At 50.3% G+C, this 12,837-nt stretch overlaps 1 protein-coding gene across 1 annotated transcript in view; it reads right to left on the bottom strand.

Annotated features, from left to right (window-relative positions):
* Positions 1 to 542: 542 nt before the first annotated feature.
* Positions 543 to 12,837, bottom strand: part of MCM3AP (minichromosome maintenance complex component 3 associated protein) — a gene marked incomplete at its 5' end in the record, with an annotated part of 19,741 nt that continues 7,446 nt past the window's right edge. The window contains 18 exons of the mRNA XM_010145957.1: positions 543 to 695; positions 1,165 to 1,315; positions 2,198 to 2,404; positions 2,863 to 2,992; positions 3,299 to 3,556; positions 3,696 to 4,086; positions 4,992 to 5,089; positions 5,432 to 5,690; positions 6,160 to 6,313; positions 6,745 to 6,879; positions 7,542 to 7,610; positions 7,903 to 8,100; positions 8,630 to 8,782; positions 9,287 to 9,400; positions 10,002 to 10,133; positions 10,930 to 11,030; positions 11,938 to 12,128; positions 12,608 to 12,837. Of these exons, the coding sequence (XP_010144259.1) occupies positions 543 to 695; positions 1,165 to 1,315; positions 2,198 to 2,404; positions 2,863 to 2,992; positions 3,299 to 3,556; positions 3,696 to 4,086; positions 4,992 to 5,089; positions 5,432 to 5,690; positions 6,160 to 6,313; positions 6,745 to 6,879; positions 7,542 to 7,610; positions 7,903 to 8,100; positions 8,630 to 8,782; positions 9,287 to 9,400; positions 10,002 to 10,133; positions 10,930 to 11,030; positions 11,938 to 12,128; positions 12,608 to 12,837 (3,124 nt within the window). The remainder of the gene's footprint in view (positions 696 to 1,164; positions 1,316 to 2,197; positions 2,405 to 2,862; positions 2,993 to 3,298; positions 3,557 to 3,695; positions 4,087 to 4,991; positions 5,090 to 5,431; positions 5,691 to 6,159; positions 6,314 to 6,744; positions 6,880 to 7,541; positions 7,611 to 7,902; positions 8,101 to 8,629; positions 8,783 to 9,286; positions 9,401 to 10,001; positions 10,134 to 10,929; positions 11,031 to 11,937; positions 12,129 to 12,607) is intronic.

Below are 12,837 nucleotides of genomic sequence, written 5' to 3' on the forward strand. Positions count from 1 at the left end.
GTGCCTTGTGCAGCCAAAGCCAACAGGACTCAGCCCTGCAAGATTCTATGCAGCACCAACAGCCTCAAAGCATCACTCCTTCAATATGCATTTCTTATTTCAACTTAAAATTAAGCTATCTGTGCTGCTCCAGGTTTAGGAGAGCTAGGACAACAGTTCTAGGATTGAGTCCGGGGAGAGCAACAGCTCGGGTGTTCTCAGGAGCTCCTGCTGCCTTCTGATTTTCTCCTGCTGCAGCTGTTCACCCAGGACAGAAGCTGGTAGAAGGAAACCACCACTAAGTGCCAATTTAAGGCCTTCCAAGAAAAGCACTTGACTCGTCTCAGTGCCAGTGAGGCAGAAAGGCAGTAGCCCTAGACCAGCTGGACAGGAGTGAGCCACAACATGCTGTCTGTGCAGGGCAGCCCCACACCTCTGCCGTGTTCTTCTCCAGGAGGACACTTGCTGCTTCAGGAACACGCTCCAGCAGTTTATTCCATCACTCACCACCGGATTTTTTTCACCAGCCAGTCTCTCAGTCTGCACACGTATCCCAGCTCTGCTCACATCTCCACCACATCCACCAGCGCAGACAGGTGGAGCTTGGAGGTGACCTCACCCTCCCTGTTCGCCCTGAGGAGCTGCTGCAAGCGTTTCAGTCTGTCCGACAGCGTGGGGCTCAGCTCCTCCACCTTGCACCCCTCTGCACTCCCAGTCTGGGCAGAAGGAGAAGAGATGAGCTTGAGAAAAAAGCATGACCCAGAACCAGCTCACTGGCTGTTCCCCCACTTTTGAGCACAGCCATGGAGGTCAGCACCCCGCACCCCTGAGGAGACAGGGCAAAACCAGAACATGCTTGTTTGTTCCCCAGCCTTCCCTTAACCAGAGGCTGCTGACCCACTGCAGCGATTCCCCAGCTTAAAGTGCAGCACCACAAGGGATGTGCTGTGTGTGTCTGCTAGCAGCGGAAAGCATCCGCACCCCCGGAGAACTTGTAGTCCAGACCGACAGAAAACACTCCCCTCCCTGCAGAGAAGTTGCTGCCAAGGTGTGGTTTTTCCATTCTGTATTTTCCCAAGTCTCTTCACACCAAGGTAATTCCCATTAAAGATTCTGTCACTGCAGCAGCTTTGCTGCCTGCACTCCTCGGAGCCAGAGCTGATTCTCAGCACCCCCCTCACTTACCTCTTGAGCAGATGGCGCAGGACTTTTTGTCAAGAGACAAGTGACAGCTGGGGTGGAGACCAGAGACTGGGGGAGGTAGAGAGGAAGACCTACAAAATCACCAAGGGGCTCGAGATCCTCAGCTAGACATTGCTGCAACTGCTCTTCAAACCTGGGCAAAAAGACCAAGAGCACCAGTCAGATCACAGCCTGGCTTTGGTCTTGCAAGCAGGGGGATAACCAAGAGCTTAGATCCTTGCAGACGCTTCTGAACCCTATGTTCACAGTCGTTTCCAATGCGGTCTGACACACCCTACTGCTACAAGCCCAGTCCACCACAGCAGGCAGAAAGGTACAGAAAGGAGCCATATATACTGATGACGCCCAACCGATGTGGAGAACCCCTGGGCCAATGTCAAAAGCTGCAGTCCTTCAACTCTGTGACCTGCACTGCTACAGGCACCAAATTGACACCCCAAAGTGGACTCTGTAGACATTTGAGACACTACAGGATGCACAGACCACTGCGCACACTGCACTGATTTCACTTTGGTGGCTTGACTGACCAGTGTCCAAACACTCCTCAAAGCTCCAAGTGTTTCTACCACCCTCAGCTATTCCTGCGCTTGATGAAATTAGATGAAAGCAGAGATGGTTTAGGCTGTTTCCCACTCGACTACGGGACTTCAGCCTCGCATTACAAAACAGGTTGGAAAACGTCTACCACCCTGGGCCAGAGGTGCAAGGGAAGGATGCTGCTCTTACCTCCTGCTTTCTACTTTCTCCAGCTGCAACTGCGCCAACAGACGCTCTCACTCTGCACTGATTTCACTTTGGTGGCTTGACTGACCAGTGTCCAAACACTCCTCAAAGCTCCAAGTGTTTCTACCACCCTCAGCTATTCCTGCGGTACGCTTGATGAAATTAGATGAAAGCAGAGATGGTTTAGGCTGTTTCCCACTCGACTACGGGACTTCAGCCTCACATTACAAAACAGGTTGGAAAACGTCTACCACCCTGGGCCAGAGGTGCAAGGGAAGGATGCTGCTCTTACCTCCTGCTTTCTACTTTCTCCAGCTGCAACTGCGCCAACAGACGCTCTGGGAGAAGCTCCTGGGCCAAGGCTCCACTGGCGAGTTCATCTACCTTGGGGATGCTCTTTTCCTGACCTGACAGCATGCTCATGCCAGAACCACAGGGACCTGGCACCATGGAGACGCTATGGGGTTTCTTAAAAGAGTTGGGAGGTTTAACCCTTGACCTGAGGGAGGAGAAAAAAAAAACAAAGAAACAATAAACAGAAGCTCAGAAATTGGTACGAGCATGTTGATTTTTCCCTGCTGGCTTGAAGCATGGAAATAGCAGAGGGTAAGATTTGATCATCTGGAGACACAATGCCCGCAAGCTGGGAACGAAGCCGCCTTTTGACCTCAAAACGCTGCAAAATTAACATGTAGTTACCAACGAGTGAATCTGCCTGTCATCTAACATGTAATCCACATCCAGCCCAGGCTGCGGCTGGCAGCGAATGTGAGGCAGGGGGGCTGAAAATAAAGGGCACGCTCAGGATCTATCCCTGTGCTCTGCCCCAGCCTCACGCTGTTTCTCCTCTGGGCATCCAGAGTACAAGCCTGACGCCAAAGCCTCAGCAGCATTTTCTTTGGCAGAGGTTAATTTCTCCTCGGTAATGCTTCAAGCAGCCCCCCTGAGCCACCTCACCTCTCATAGCCTTGCCGGATCTCCTCCTGCGTGCGCAGTCGGGCTTTCTCCCATGAGAAAGGGAGAGTGAAGTTCTGGAAATGCTCCTTGAAGAAGTACACACGAATCTGACCATCTTCACTTACTGCTTCTGTGAATAAACCAGGGCTTATTATCAGAACAGATTTTCCCCTTCAGAAGAAAAGCCCATTTGAAGAAAAATTGCGTGTTTGCTCTCAAGCAGCTTCAAGTTGTAAGCTGCATGTGAAAAGGAGCCTTCTTGAACTGATTGACTGTTCAAGAGACACTGATTACTGGGAAAGATTTCTGTAAAATGCTGCTTGATCTTTGTTTCAAAGATTATTACTCGCTGCCACACATGAAGGCACCACTGTCCAGTCATTAAACAATGGTTACGCAAGAAGCATTGTCTACATTGTAAAAGCACATGGGGTACCTGGAGCAACGGGCAGTTTGGGTGGTTTCCAGTCTCTCAGCTTATGATCAATGCAGGCTGCCAAGATATCATCCCAAGGGATCTCATCGACAGAAGGTCCATCTTCAGCAGGGTTCCCAGATGTCCTGTTTATCCAATTCTCGTAAGTTTTGCTCAGCAGGTTGTCCACTTGAGACTGGATCAGTGGTTGAGTGTGGGAAGAACTAGCGATCTGAGACACATACTGAAAAATCATGCGGCAAACAGGACGCCAAGGAGCTGCAGAAAATCAAGTAAATTGCAAGAATTTGTGACAGAGCCAAACTTCCCACCACGTGGGCCATTAGTTCAACGTTGCCCAGGCACATCAGAGAGCGACGTGCTGCCACACGGATATAGCACAGCATAAGGTACATACCACCTAAGGGAGGCGGATCTAGGTATGGGAGCTGGAAGGACAGCACAGCCTTCTTCAGCCAGGCCAGGTGATCGGGTGTGTTCCACTGCAGGTGGGGCAACAGCTTGTTACCCCCGGGCTCTGAAAACTCGGTAACAGGCCAAGACAAGTCACAAAAGTGCTCCAAGGATGCTGCATCCGCAAGGAACTGCAGCACGCTGTTGTACAGCTCGATGATGACCCCAGGCTCCTGAGACGGCAGGCCAGCTGAACGCCTTTCCTTCCAGTCATGGTAGAAGCGCTTGCCAAATTCAGCATTGATCCCATCCTCAACATATTCCCGAAGGGTCTGACTGCAGAGCTCAAGGGAGTCAGGACACTGGGAAACCAGCCAGCCCACAGCTGCAGAGATCTACGAGACACAGAACATGGGTGGTTGGAACCTGCTCTGCAGTGACCAGGACACAAAGGATTCCACCCTGTAACCCGGAGCCTGGTGTAACAGTACTCAAGATCCCATGCAGCAAAACATAAACAAATCAACAATCACCAGCCTGACGATATTTGGAACAACAGTTCTCCAGCTGGGCGGGCACAAATCCAATTCACATGCAGCGGGCTCAGGAACAGACCACACAGTGGAATTCCCTGCTGTGGGATGCCGGGGATGCCAAAAATGTCTGGGAGAAACTGGACGGATTCACAGAAATGAGCCCAGGGTGACTCCATCCACAGAAGCCATGTCTGATCCTGGCAGCCCTGGAACTGCAAAGCGATGCAGGCTGTGAAGATTTGGGGGGAACATCACTCTGGACTTGTCGTGTTCTCACCTTCTTTCTTAGGCACCTGCTTCAGACACCTTGAGATAGGGAATACAGGGCTGGGGCTGCTTTTGGGCTGAACCAGCTTGGCTGCTCTTCACCATTCTCCTCTCTGAACCACCCTGCTGCAGCTCATACAAAAAACTATTTTAGATTCCTAAGTATCATTTTCCATGGTGGATTTTTGATTCACCTCCAGGCTACTCTTGCCAAGTGCACAGCAAACTGAAGGATAAGGGGAGAAGGTGGCGTCTAGAGCCTGTCGGGGGAAATCCGTACAGTCCTCCTTTGCTTGTGTGAGAGGATAGAGACATCCCTCAGTCCCACTCCAGATGCAGCAATACCGGGTGATCCCACAGCAGCCAGAAGAGCCACAGAAAAATATCCCATTGCAATTTAAGCTACTGAGAACACAGTAAATCCTTCTGAAGACATTAGTAATTGAGAGGTTAATGATAAACCAGCCAAGAATCTCTTCAGGAGTTGTTGTTCTTACCCTTCTGGTGCCTTCTAAGTCATTGGTAGAACCTGGAAGCTCAACAATGAGGTAGTCTGAAATAAGCTGGGCTGAAATCAAGTCCTGCAGCATCAAACCTTAAAAATAAGAAAACCTGCCTTATACATCGAGAAAGAACAAAATGGCATGTCCTGCTCTCAGTGAGCTGCACACTGCAAAATTCACAGCGTCACTTCTCCCCTCCATCCCTCCCAGATCAAATACTGTCTGAAGCAGAAAACTGGAAGCCAAAGGAAAATTCGTTTCTTCCCATATCCATCAGTTCTTAAGGCCTCTGGATTTCTAGCCAAGATTTTCACTTCACAGTCTCTCCTTTACTAGACGCTGTTTTAGAGAGACTGCACTCGCCACAACAGCTCTGCCCAGGGCAGCCCCAGCCACACACGTGGGTTTTCCAAAGCGCACAAATAATTATGTACCTTCTTCTACTTCTTTCTCTGTGGCCTCATCTTCCTGACCAGGGACTAGAACCACCAGGGGAACTATTGGGTGGAAAGGTTTGACCTGGAGCAACTGCTTCAACTGCAGCAAAGCCGAAAGCCAGTAAACATCATCTTCTGCCACATCTTCACTCTTGACTCGAGGGGGCAGCAGAAGGATGAGGCCGCTGGTTCCAAGCAAGTCTTTCTGCATCTCAGCTGTATCGAGCTCAGAGTCGGACAGCGCACCGTGTGCCACCTACACCAGTGAAAGACGACAGCAGTCATGTGGCTACGGCTAAGCGAAGGTGGGTTTGTGCTGAAATCGGCACTTAGTACTGTCATCAGCTTCAGCTTTGACGTTCATTACCAGGAGCTCTACAAAACCTCAGACTGTGAGTTGTAAGACAGACAAACGTGGATGTGTCCAACTGATGTGGGTGAGCACAAAAGAGCACTTCAGCACCCAGCTGGGCATCAGGAATGGAGACAACTGAGGTTCTGACTACTGCACTCTATTTAGGCATTCTCTCAGTGGACTGGAAACAAGGGGGGGAAAAAAAAATCCATCTTTTTCCCAGACCTTTTCAACAGCCCTATCCCTCCCAGTATCATCTCGCTCCATATGACAGGACAAGAGTGCGAAAAGCCTCTGCACAACATCCCCTGGGAAAGAGCAGACCCCACTTTTATGGCCTGTGAGGTGTCATGGAATTGTCCCCACCCACCTTTATACACAGGCTGACTCTGATGCTGCGGTTCCCTTGTGTGCCAGAAGAATTCAGTAACGTCAGCGTTTGAATTCTGCCTTCTGCATGTGAAGCGCTTTTCTTCCAGCTTTTGTCTCCCATCAGTTTGGCTTTCAACCAATCCACCAGTACCCTGCAAACAACAGAGTGGCCTCTGGGGAGGGTCTTTTAAAACCCAGTATCAAAGGGGTTTAGCACCAACACCGCCAAGACACCATGATCAAGTATAGCCCCAACCTTCACATTGCTCAAACTTTGCTCAATAGCTGCTAAAGATCCTGAAATTATCCACACTGGTGCATATTTCAAGGTTTTCTGCTTTCAGGAGGAGCAAAAGGAAATGAAAAATGTCAGAAGATACAGACCACTGCAATTAATTGAGTCCAACTGTTGACCCAGCAATGATCTTAACAGTCTCTTCCAACCTGAACAACTCTGTGATTCTGTGAAACTTGACAGGGTACAGGGATAAAAAAAATACATCAAGGACTGTATCCGACTAGACTTCTTCTACTGGACTGCACTGTTTGAGAAAGGGACCCAGCAATCAACTCCTTTCCTCACCTGTTGGGGTCATCCTCCGCATATTCATCACCATTTGGCAAAACCAACAGCACCTTCCAAAAAACCTGTTCTCGATGAACCGGAATATGTTCAGCAATTAACGAGACAAGATCCAGGGGAGTCCAGGCTAAATCACTTAAAGAGAGACAGAAGCTGGTTAAAAGATTCCCCCTTTGGTGCTCATTCCCACTTGGAAAACGTTTTGCTAGCTTTGAACAAGTCACAATATACTGTACACAGCTACTGGACAGTTCAAACAGCCCCAAATTAGAGCTAATTCTTTAGATCCATCTACTTCACCACAGACCAGTTTTACACCTTCAAGAACTGCAGCTGCTAAATCCATTACATGGGCCTGACTTCGGGTATTGCGGGACCACACGTGTAGTGCTTCACCTCCCCGCTGCTTTGATACCCTCTCCATGAACACGGAGGCCACTCGAGGGCAGGACAAGCCATGACCAGGCAGACCCCTGCTGCACTTGCAACAGCTACATCAACCCCTTCATGCTCACAGTGCGTTTACTCCTCTCCCTCTTTGCCCCATCCCACCCGGGTACAAAAACCCCTCATATCCACCAGATCCTTGAAGTTACACCCACAGCCACAGGACCAAGTGGCCTGACACCTCCATTAATGTACCCTACCGCTTCCCTCCTCTGGAAAAGGCCCCCAGAAGCAAGACTGCAGGCAGACACGCAGGTGGGATTTGCCATTCCTTACTGACACGTTCAAGATCTCTGGCACTTCTGTTACAATTTGCTTAGAAAGACGACCAGGACCAAATACTGACGTACCTTAACAATTGCTGGTAGAAGTGCTGAACTTTCATTTCATGGGCTGTCGTCTTTCTCATCCAGTTCAGTCTGGAAACAAGAAGATTCTTGGTGGTAAATTTTGGTATCAAACAGGTACTGTCACCAACTTTAAGAAACGCTCACTAAGACCGGAGAAGCGCTGCAGACACTTTGGAAAGCTGCCATTAACAGAAGAAGGGTTTCTTTAGCTTTGCAGTCTTTGTGTGGGAAGGGGCTTTGAGAGCAGACAGTTCTGCAACACCACTCACATTCACAATGAAGGTTTGGAGAGGGTGACTTTGTGACTTACCTTCCAAAACCCAAACAGATTGCCCGCTGCTGGCACTGGGAGTATCCTTACCTCGTGCAAGAGAACCCCAGCTTCCCTCCATGCCCCAGGTTGACGATCCTCTTGCACAAGTTCTCCATGGTTACAGGCCACTCTGCACTGGGGGACAGCGCTTCCAGTTGTTTTTTTGGATCTCCGCAACAGGGAGCAGCTGGAAACGCCCTCATCTGTCGTTTCAACTTTCTGCGAGCTGCCACTGCCTCCCTCCACCTTTGGAAGAGAACAGACAAACCGATCACGTGAATCGGCTCTTCTGCAGACCAGACAGATTCCTTGTCCTTGGTCTCCAGACCGGAGGAGGCTCTCAAACACCCTGCAGGTCACAGTCTGCCCAGGGGACAGCGTGAGGTGGGGTGTGTTAAGCAACAGTTAAAAAGGCAAATTCACCAACAAAGAGAGAATGTATAATAAAGACTTTATTGTTAGATGCTCCTCTGTTACCAAAGGATTCAAAAACCATATGACCCAACAGTTCTGTAGCACAAAACTTGATGAATTTAAATCTTTCCTTGCATTTCCTCAGGATTTTCAGGACTCGTAAAAAAACCAAACCATTCCTCATCACCCAGTTTTCTTGTCTGCTGCACGTACTGGCAATAAGTCAAAGTGGGTACCCTCACAGTGGGAGACAAGACGACAGCAAAACGAACACAGCCAACCAGCTGTAGTTCAAAGTCCATTAACCAACCCCAAGCCAACCTCCCGAGAAAAGCAGTGGTGTCACAGGGCGGCTACTCACCGTTGCAAGTACTTGCAGAAACACTGGAGCTCTTGAAGGGTTTCCTTGGCAATCTGGAAAATCTCGTCCTCCAGAAAGAGGTCCATGGCGTGACCGCACACTTCCTCCGAGCACCGGGCAATACGAGCCTGCCGGTCTTTTTCTAAGGCACATCTAGTTCAAAAAGGAACAAGCCAAGACCTCTGGTGAGGTGGAGGCTGAAGCAAATGCCATCCCAATGGGCTGAGGTGCGCACAGGTAAGAGCATCCCGGTTAGCAGAGGGGAGGGATTTTCCACGCTCCTGCTCTGTGGCACTTCCACATAAAACCTGTAATCAACTAGAAATCGTTTAAGTTTTACACTGGCTTCCAAAGACAGGTCTGCAAGAGAGCCCATGGCTGAGCCAGAAGGGAGTCAGAGGGAAAACAAGGGCCCAGGGCAGCCTTGTCCTAGGCACAGCCTCTATTCCCCCCAGTCAGGAGGGCTGCTGCTGCCCGACAGTGCGGCTGCAAACAGGCAGCCTGCTGTAGCATCGAGGTCACTTTCCCTCTCTTTAAAGGAGCTCACTTAAGATGACCTCAGAGAAGGCCAAGAAAGAAATCACCACTCCCTGACACACTCTTACCCTTCAGAACTTGTCCTACAGCAAAGTGTAGCGCACAGTATGGGGTACATACTTGAACTCATGGGCTGCAGCTTCTTGAACACTCTCCTTTATTACTTCTTCCATTAACTCCACACCCACCAAGTGGCTCAACTGTTTTAGCAACTGTTCTCTTTCCTGCTTTTGCCTGGAAGGACAGAGAAAAGATCTACTCAAGCGGCAAGAAAAGAGTGGCAAGATTTGCACCAGCAAACCTGCTGCTTAGTCACACGTGCGCTATGGAGCGTCAGACAGTCAATTCGCCCAAAATCGAGCTCCCGCTAGCAGGTTTCTCTCTCTGCAGATGAGCAGCTTTGCACAGAGCCAGGTTTCCCTCAGAAATACAGATGACCATGGGGCTATTTGATTCTTACTCCAGTATGCTACAGACAAGTCGCTCACTCCGAAGGCAACGGTCCTGTATACAGCAGGGCTGGGATGCAGCTCCCTCTCGGGAAGCTCCAAGTGAGTAACAGTTCCCAAAATTTCCACCCACAACTTTCACGATGGCTCTGTGAGGTCTCTTCAATACTAAAACAGCAGGTTCTCCGAGGAGGCAGCAGGGACGGCCTGTCTGCGCGATCCCAGGATAGGACAGTTCAACATGAGACAAACCAAGTGCCATTGGCGTGGCAGGAAGATGCAGGGCCTGAGCGCACGTCCGAGGACTCAGGTTGGCATCGGCTGTTGTTCCATTGCGCGCGGGTGTGCGCAGCTCTCCCTGCTCCGCGGCAAGAGCAGCCACTCACCTCACTTCCTCCACTCTGCGCCTCTCCTCTCTGAGGCGCTCCTGTTCCGCGCTGAGCACGCTTCCAGCCACTTCTCTGAGGGTCTCCCCCACCACTTCGGTCACAACTTCCTCCACAGTGGCCTCCGAGGTGCTGTGCAGAAACAGCAATTCTCTTCTCAAATCCACAAGAAAACTCATGGATGGAAATAAAGATGCTACAGTAGGGGAAAGGGAAAAACCCCACAGCCCAAGGAAAGGCAGGCAGCCCCCAGGTGCCACAGGCAGACCAATGCCCTCACCATCTCCAATCAATAGCCGATCTGGAAGCCAGGATCCCCCACCCACCTCCTTCTTCCTCTAGCCCAGTTTCATTGCTGACCAGGACACCACATGGTCTGGACTACGGTCAGAGGGGGCCAGCTGTCCTGCCTGTGTCCCTTCCAGCCTCCAGCACACCCTCAGCCTGCTCGGGGGGTGCACAGTGCAACACAAGAAAGGCCTTGACCCTGTGCCGTTCAGCGACAACCAAAACACCAGTGCATTCAGAACACTGTCTTGGTCACAAACCCACATCTATGATTCCACCCATGGCCCCAGAGAGGAGGCACTACTTGAAGCAGAGAAGCAGCCAGATCCAGACTTAACCCTCTTATCCTGCTTCAGGCACCTTCCCTTCCACAGTATACATGTCTCGTGGCAGGGCTGTGGGTGTCGAGGTAAGGTTACAGAGTGGTGCCGTCAGCCTTCCACGAGAGGCTGGCTGCTCTGTGACACAGGGGTGGCAGATGACTGAACAAAGCTCTGCTTTTCCCTCAACTGCACCAGTAAGACTGTCTCCCCTGCAGGCTTGGCCTTGCTCGGCATTATGATCCTCACACACGGTGCTGCTACGGCAAACCGCAGCTTTGAGGGCAGACTCGAGGGTACCAGCAATCAAGGCTCTTTACCAGATGGCAGCAGTCACATAAGCTGCTCCTGCTCTGCCAACTTCTCTGCACTCTCCTTCCAGGACGTCATGCACGAGCCCGTCCAACACTTCGGTGATGTCCTACAACACAGCAGAGGAAGAAACTGAGGTGCGATGCAGAACAGCTCAGGATGACCTGGGTGACACATCACTCGTGAGCAAGGCTTTTCAGCCTGGCTGAACTGTCATTGCCAACACCATCTGTATTTCTGCTTGCAAACTGAGCTACCTTGAACACAACTGCCCGGGAACTGTAGGCTACCTAAAAGGTTGGTAACAGCCCAGAAACAAAAGCAGCTTTCTGTATCAAATATAGGAAAGAATAGCTAAGAAAAGCGAATTTTGAGAGGGATTCCTGCTTTCTGACTTGACAGTTCCTCTCATTCCACCTGCTGTCATTCCAAATGACCAGGTCTATTCTTCACATTTGGATAGAACACATCAGCTGTACTTTACAAAGCAACGATACCCTCTGAGACAGGTTCAGGATCAGTACGTATCCAAACACGTGTGGGAGGGAGAAAAGGGGGAACAGCAGGGATATACAGGGTACAGAGTCAAGCGACCCACCAGAAGAAGCTTTGTCACATCTCATTAGAAATACGTGCCATTAAGAAACACCTCAGTGTGCGCCGCTACAGCAAAGCTTTTACGTACTACGTCCAAGCGAATCACTGTCTACTGCCACGTTCTGACTCTCTTAGAGCTTTCCCAGATAAATGCTAAGCAGGCAGGACTGCTTGTATCATGAAGAAGTCAGAGCAAGCACTGGTGTTTCAGGCTTGTGTCCACAATCACTCCAGACTTTCTCCTTTCAGAATCCGCTCCTCAAAGCACCCAAAGCACTGAAGCCGCGAGCGTGCCCTTTGGACTCCCCATAACACACACGGATTCTGGAGAACTGAAACAACCCAGGAACTCGGTTCACCTTTCACAGTATGTCACAGACCTTCCCCAAATACCTCACGAGGGGTTTAAGTGTCCTTACTGTGTCTGTGTAGACGGGCTGAGGCTTTTCAGAGAGAGGCTCGGGCTGTCCAGCGGGCTGGGAGATTGCCTGTGCGGGAGTCAGCGCAGGCACCAGCTGACGAGGTAACAACGAGGGCACAAGATGAGCTGGGGGCTGGACTTTCACTGCTGCGGCATCTAAATCCACACCTTGGCTTTCCACTCTTCCTTCTGGGAAGGGGGGAGGAGGAAAATTAAGGAAAGCGGGTCATTCACAAACAGAAATAGAACTGTTCTTATCTTCGAAAGCTGGCTGGTCCCCTAAATCTCATCAGGCCGTAAAACAAGCCCAGAACAGAAACTCGTTGCCTTAAAGTTAAAAATACAACTGTCTCATGGAAGCTGATTTATATTGATGAATATTTTAGACCAAACAGTCAACACTTCCATTGCAAGTTACCTCTGATACCAAGTACATCCACTTCCAGTAAAACAACTGCCTTAAGTCAAGGGCACCCAGCACCTACACACACCCCCTGAAGGAATGCCACATGTCTGTACTTTCGACAAGGCCCCAAAAAATACAACCCTTAGCAATTTCAGCCTGTATGAGCTGAGAAGAGTTTCCACTCTGTAAAAGAAAACCACTCACAGAGCTCACCCAGTGGCATGCTCCTGAGCAGGATCTAAAACTGTGTGATTGATCTTACCTGTTGCTTCCACGTCGGATTTTTGACTGCTGCTAGCTTGATCCACAGTGGTGCTTCCGCCTGTGTACTTGTTCTGCTCATTGAAGCTGGACACAGGCACGTGGTGAGGCACTGAGGGTAACTGCCCACCGTTTACAACTTCCCCCACTGAGACAGTCAGCTTCTGGCTGACAAACACCGATTTACGGGCTTTGGGTAACCCGTCGGGCTCCAAGAAAGCCGAGCGGTTC

The sequence above is a fragment of the Buceros rhinoceros genome, unplaced genomic scaffold (genome assembly GCF_000710305.1).
Source record: "Buceros rhinoceros silvestris isolate BGI_N320 unplaced genomic scaffold, ASM71030v1 scaffold39791, whole genome shotgun sequence".
Taxonomy (NCBI): Eukaryota; Metazoa; Chordata; class Aves; order Bucerotiformes; family Bucerotidae; genus Buceros; species Buceros rhinoceros.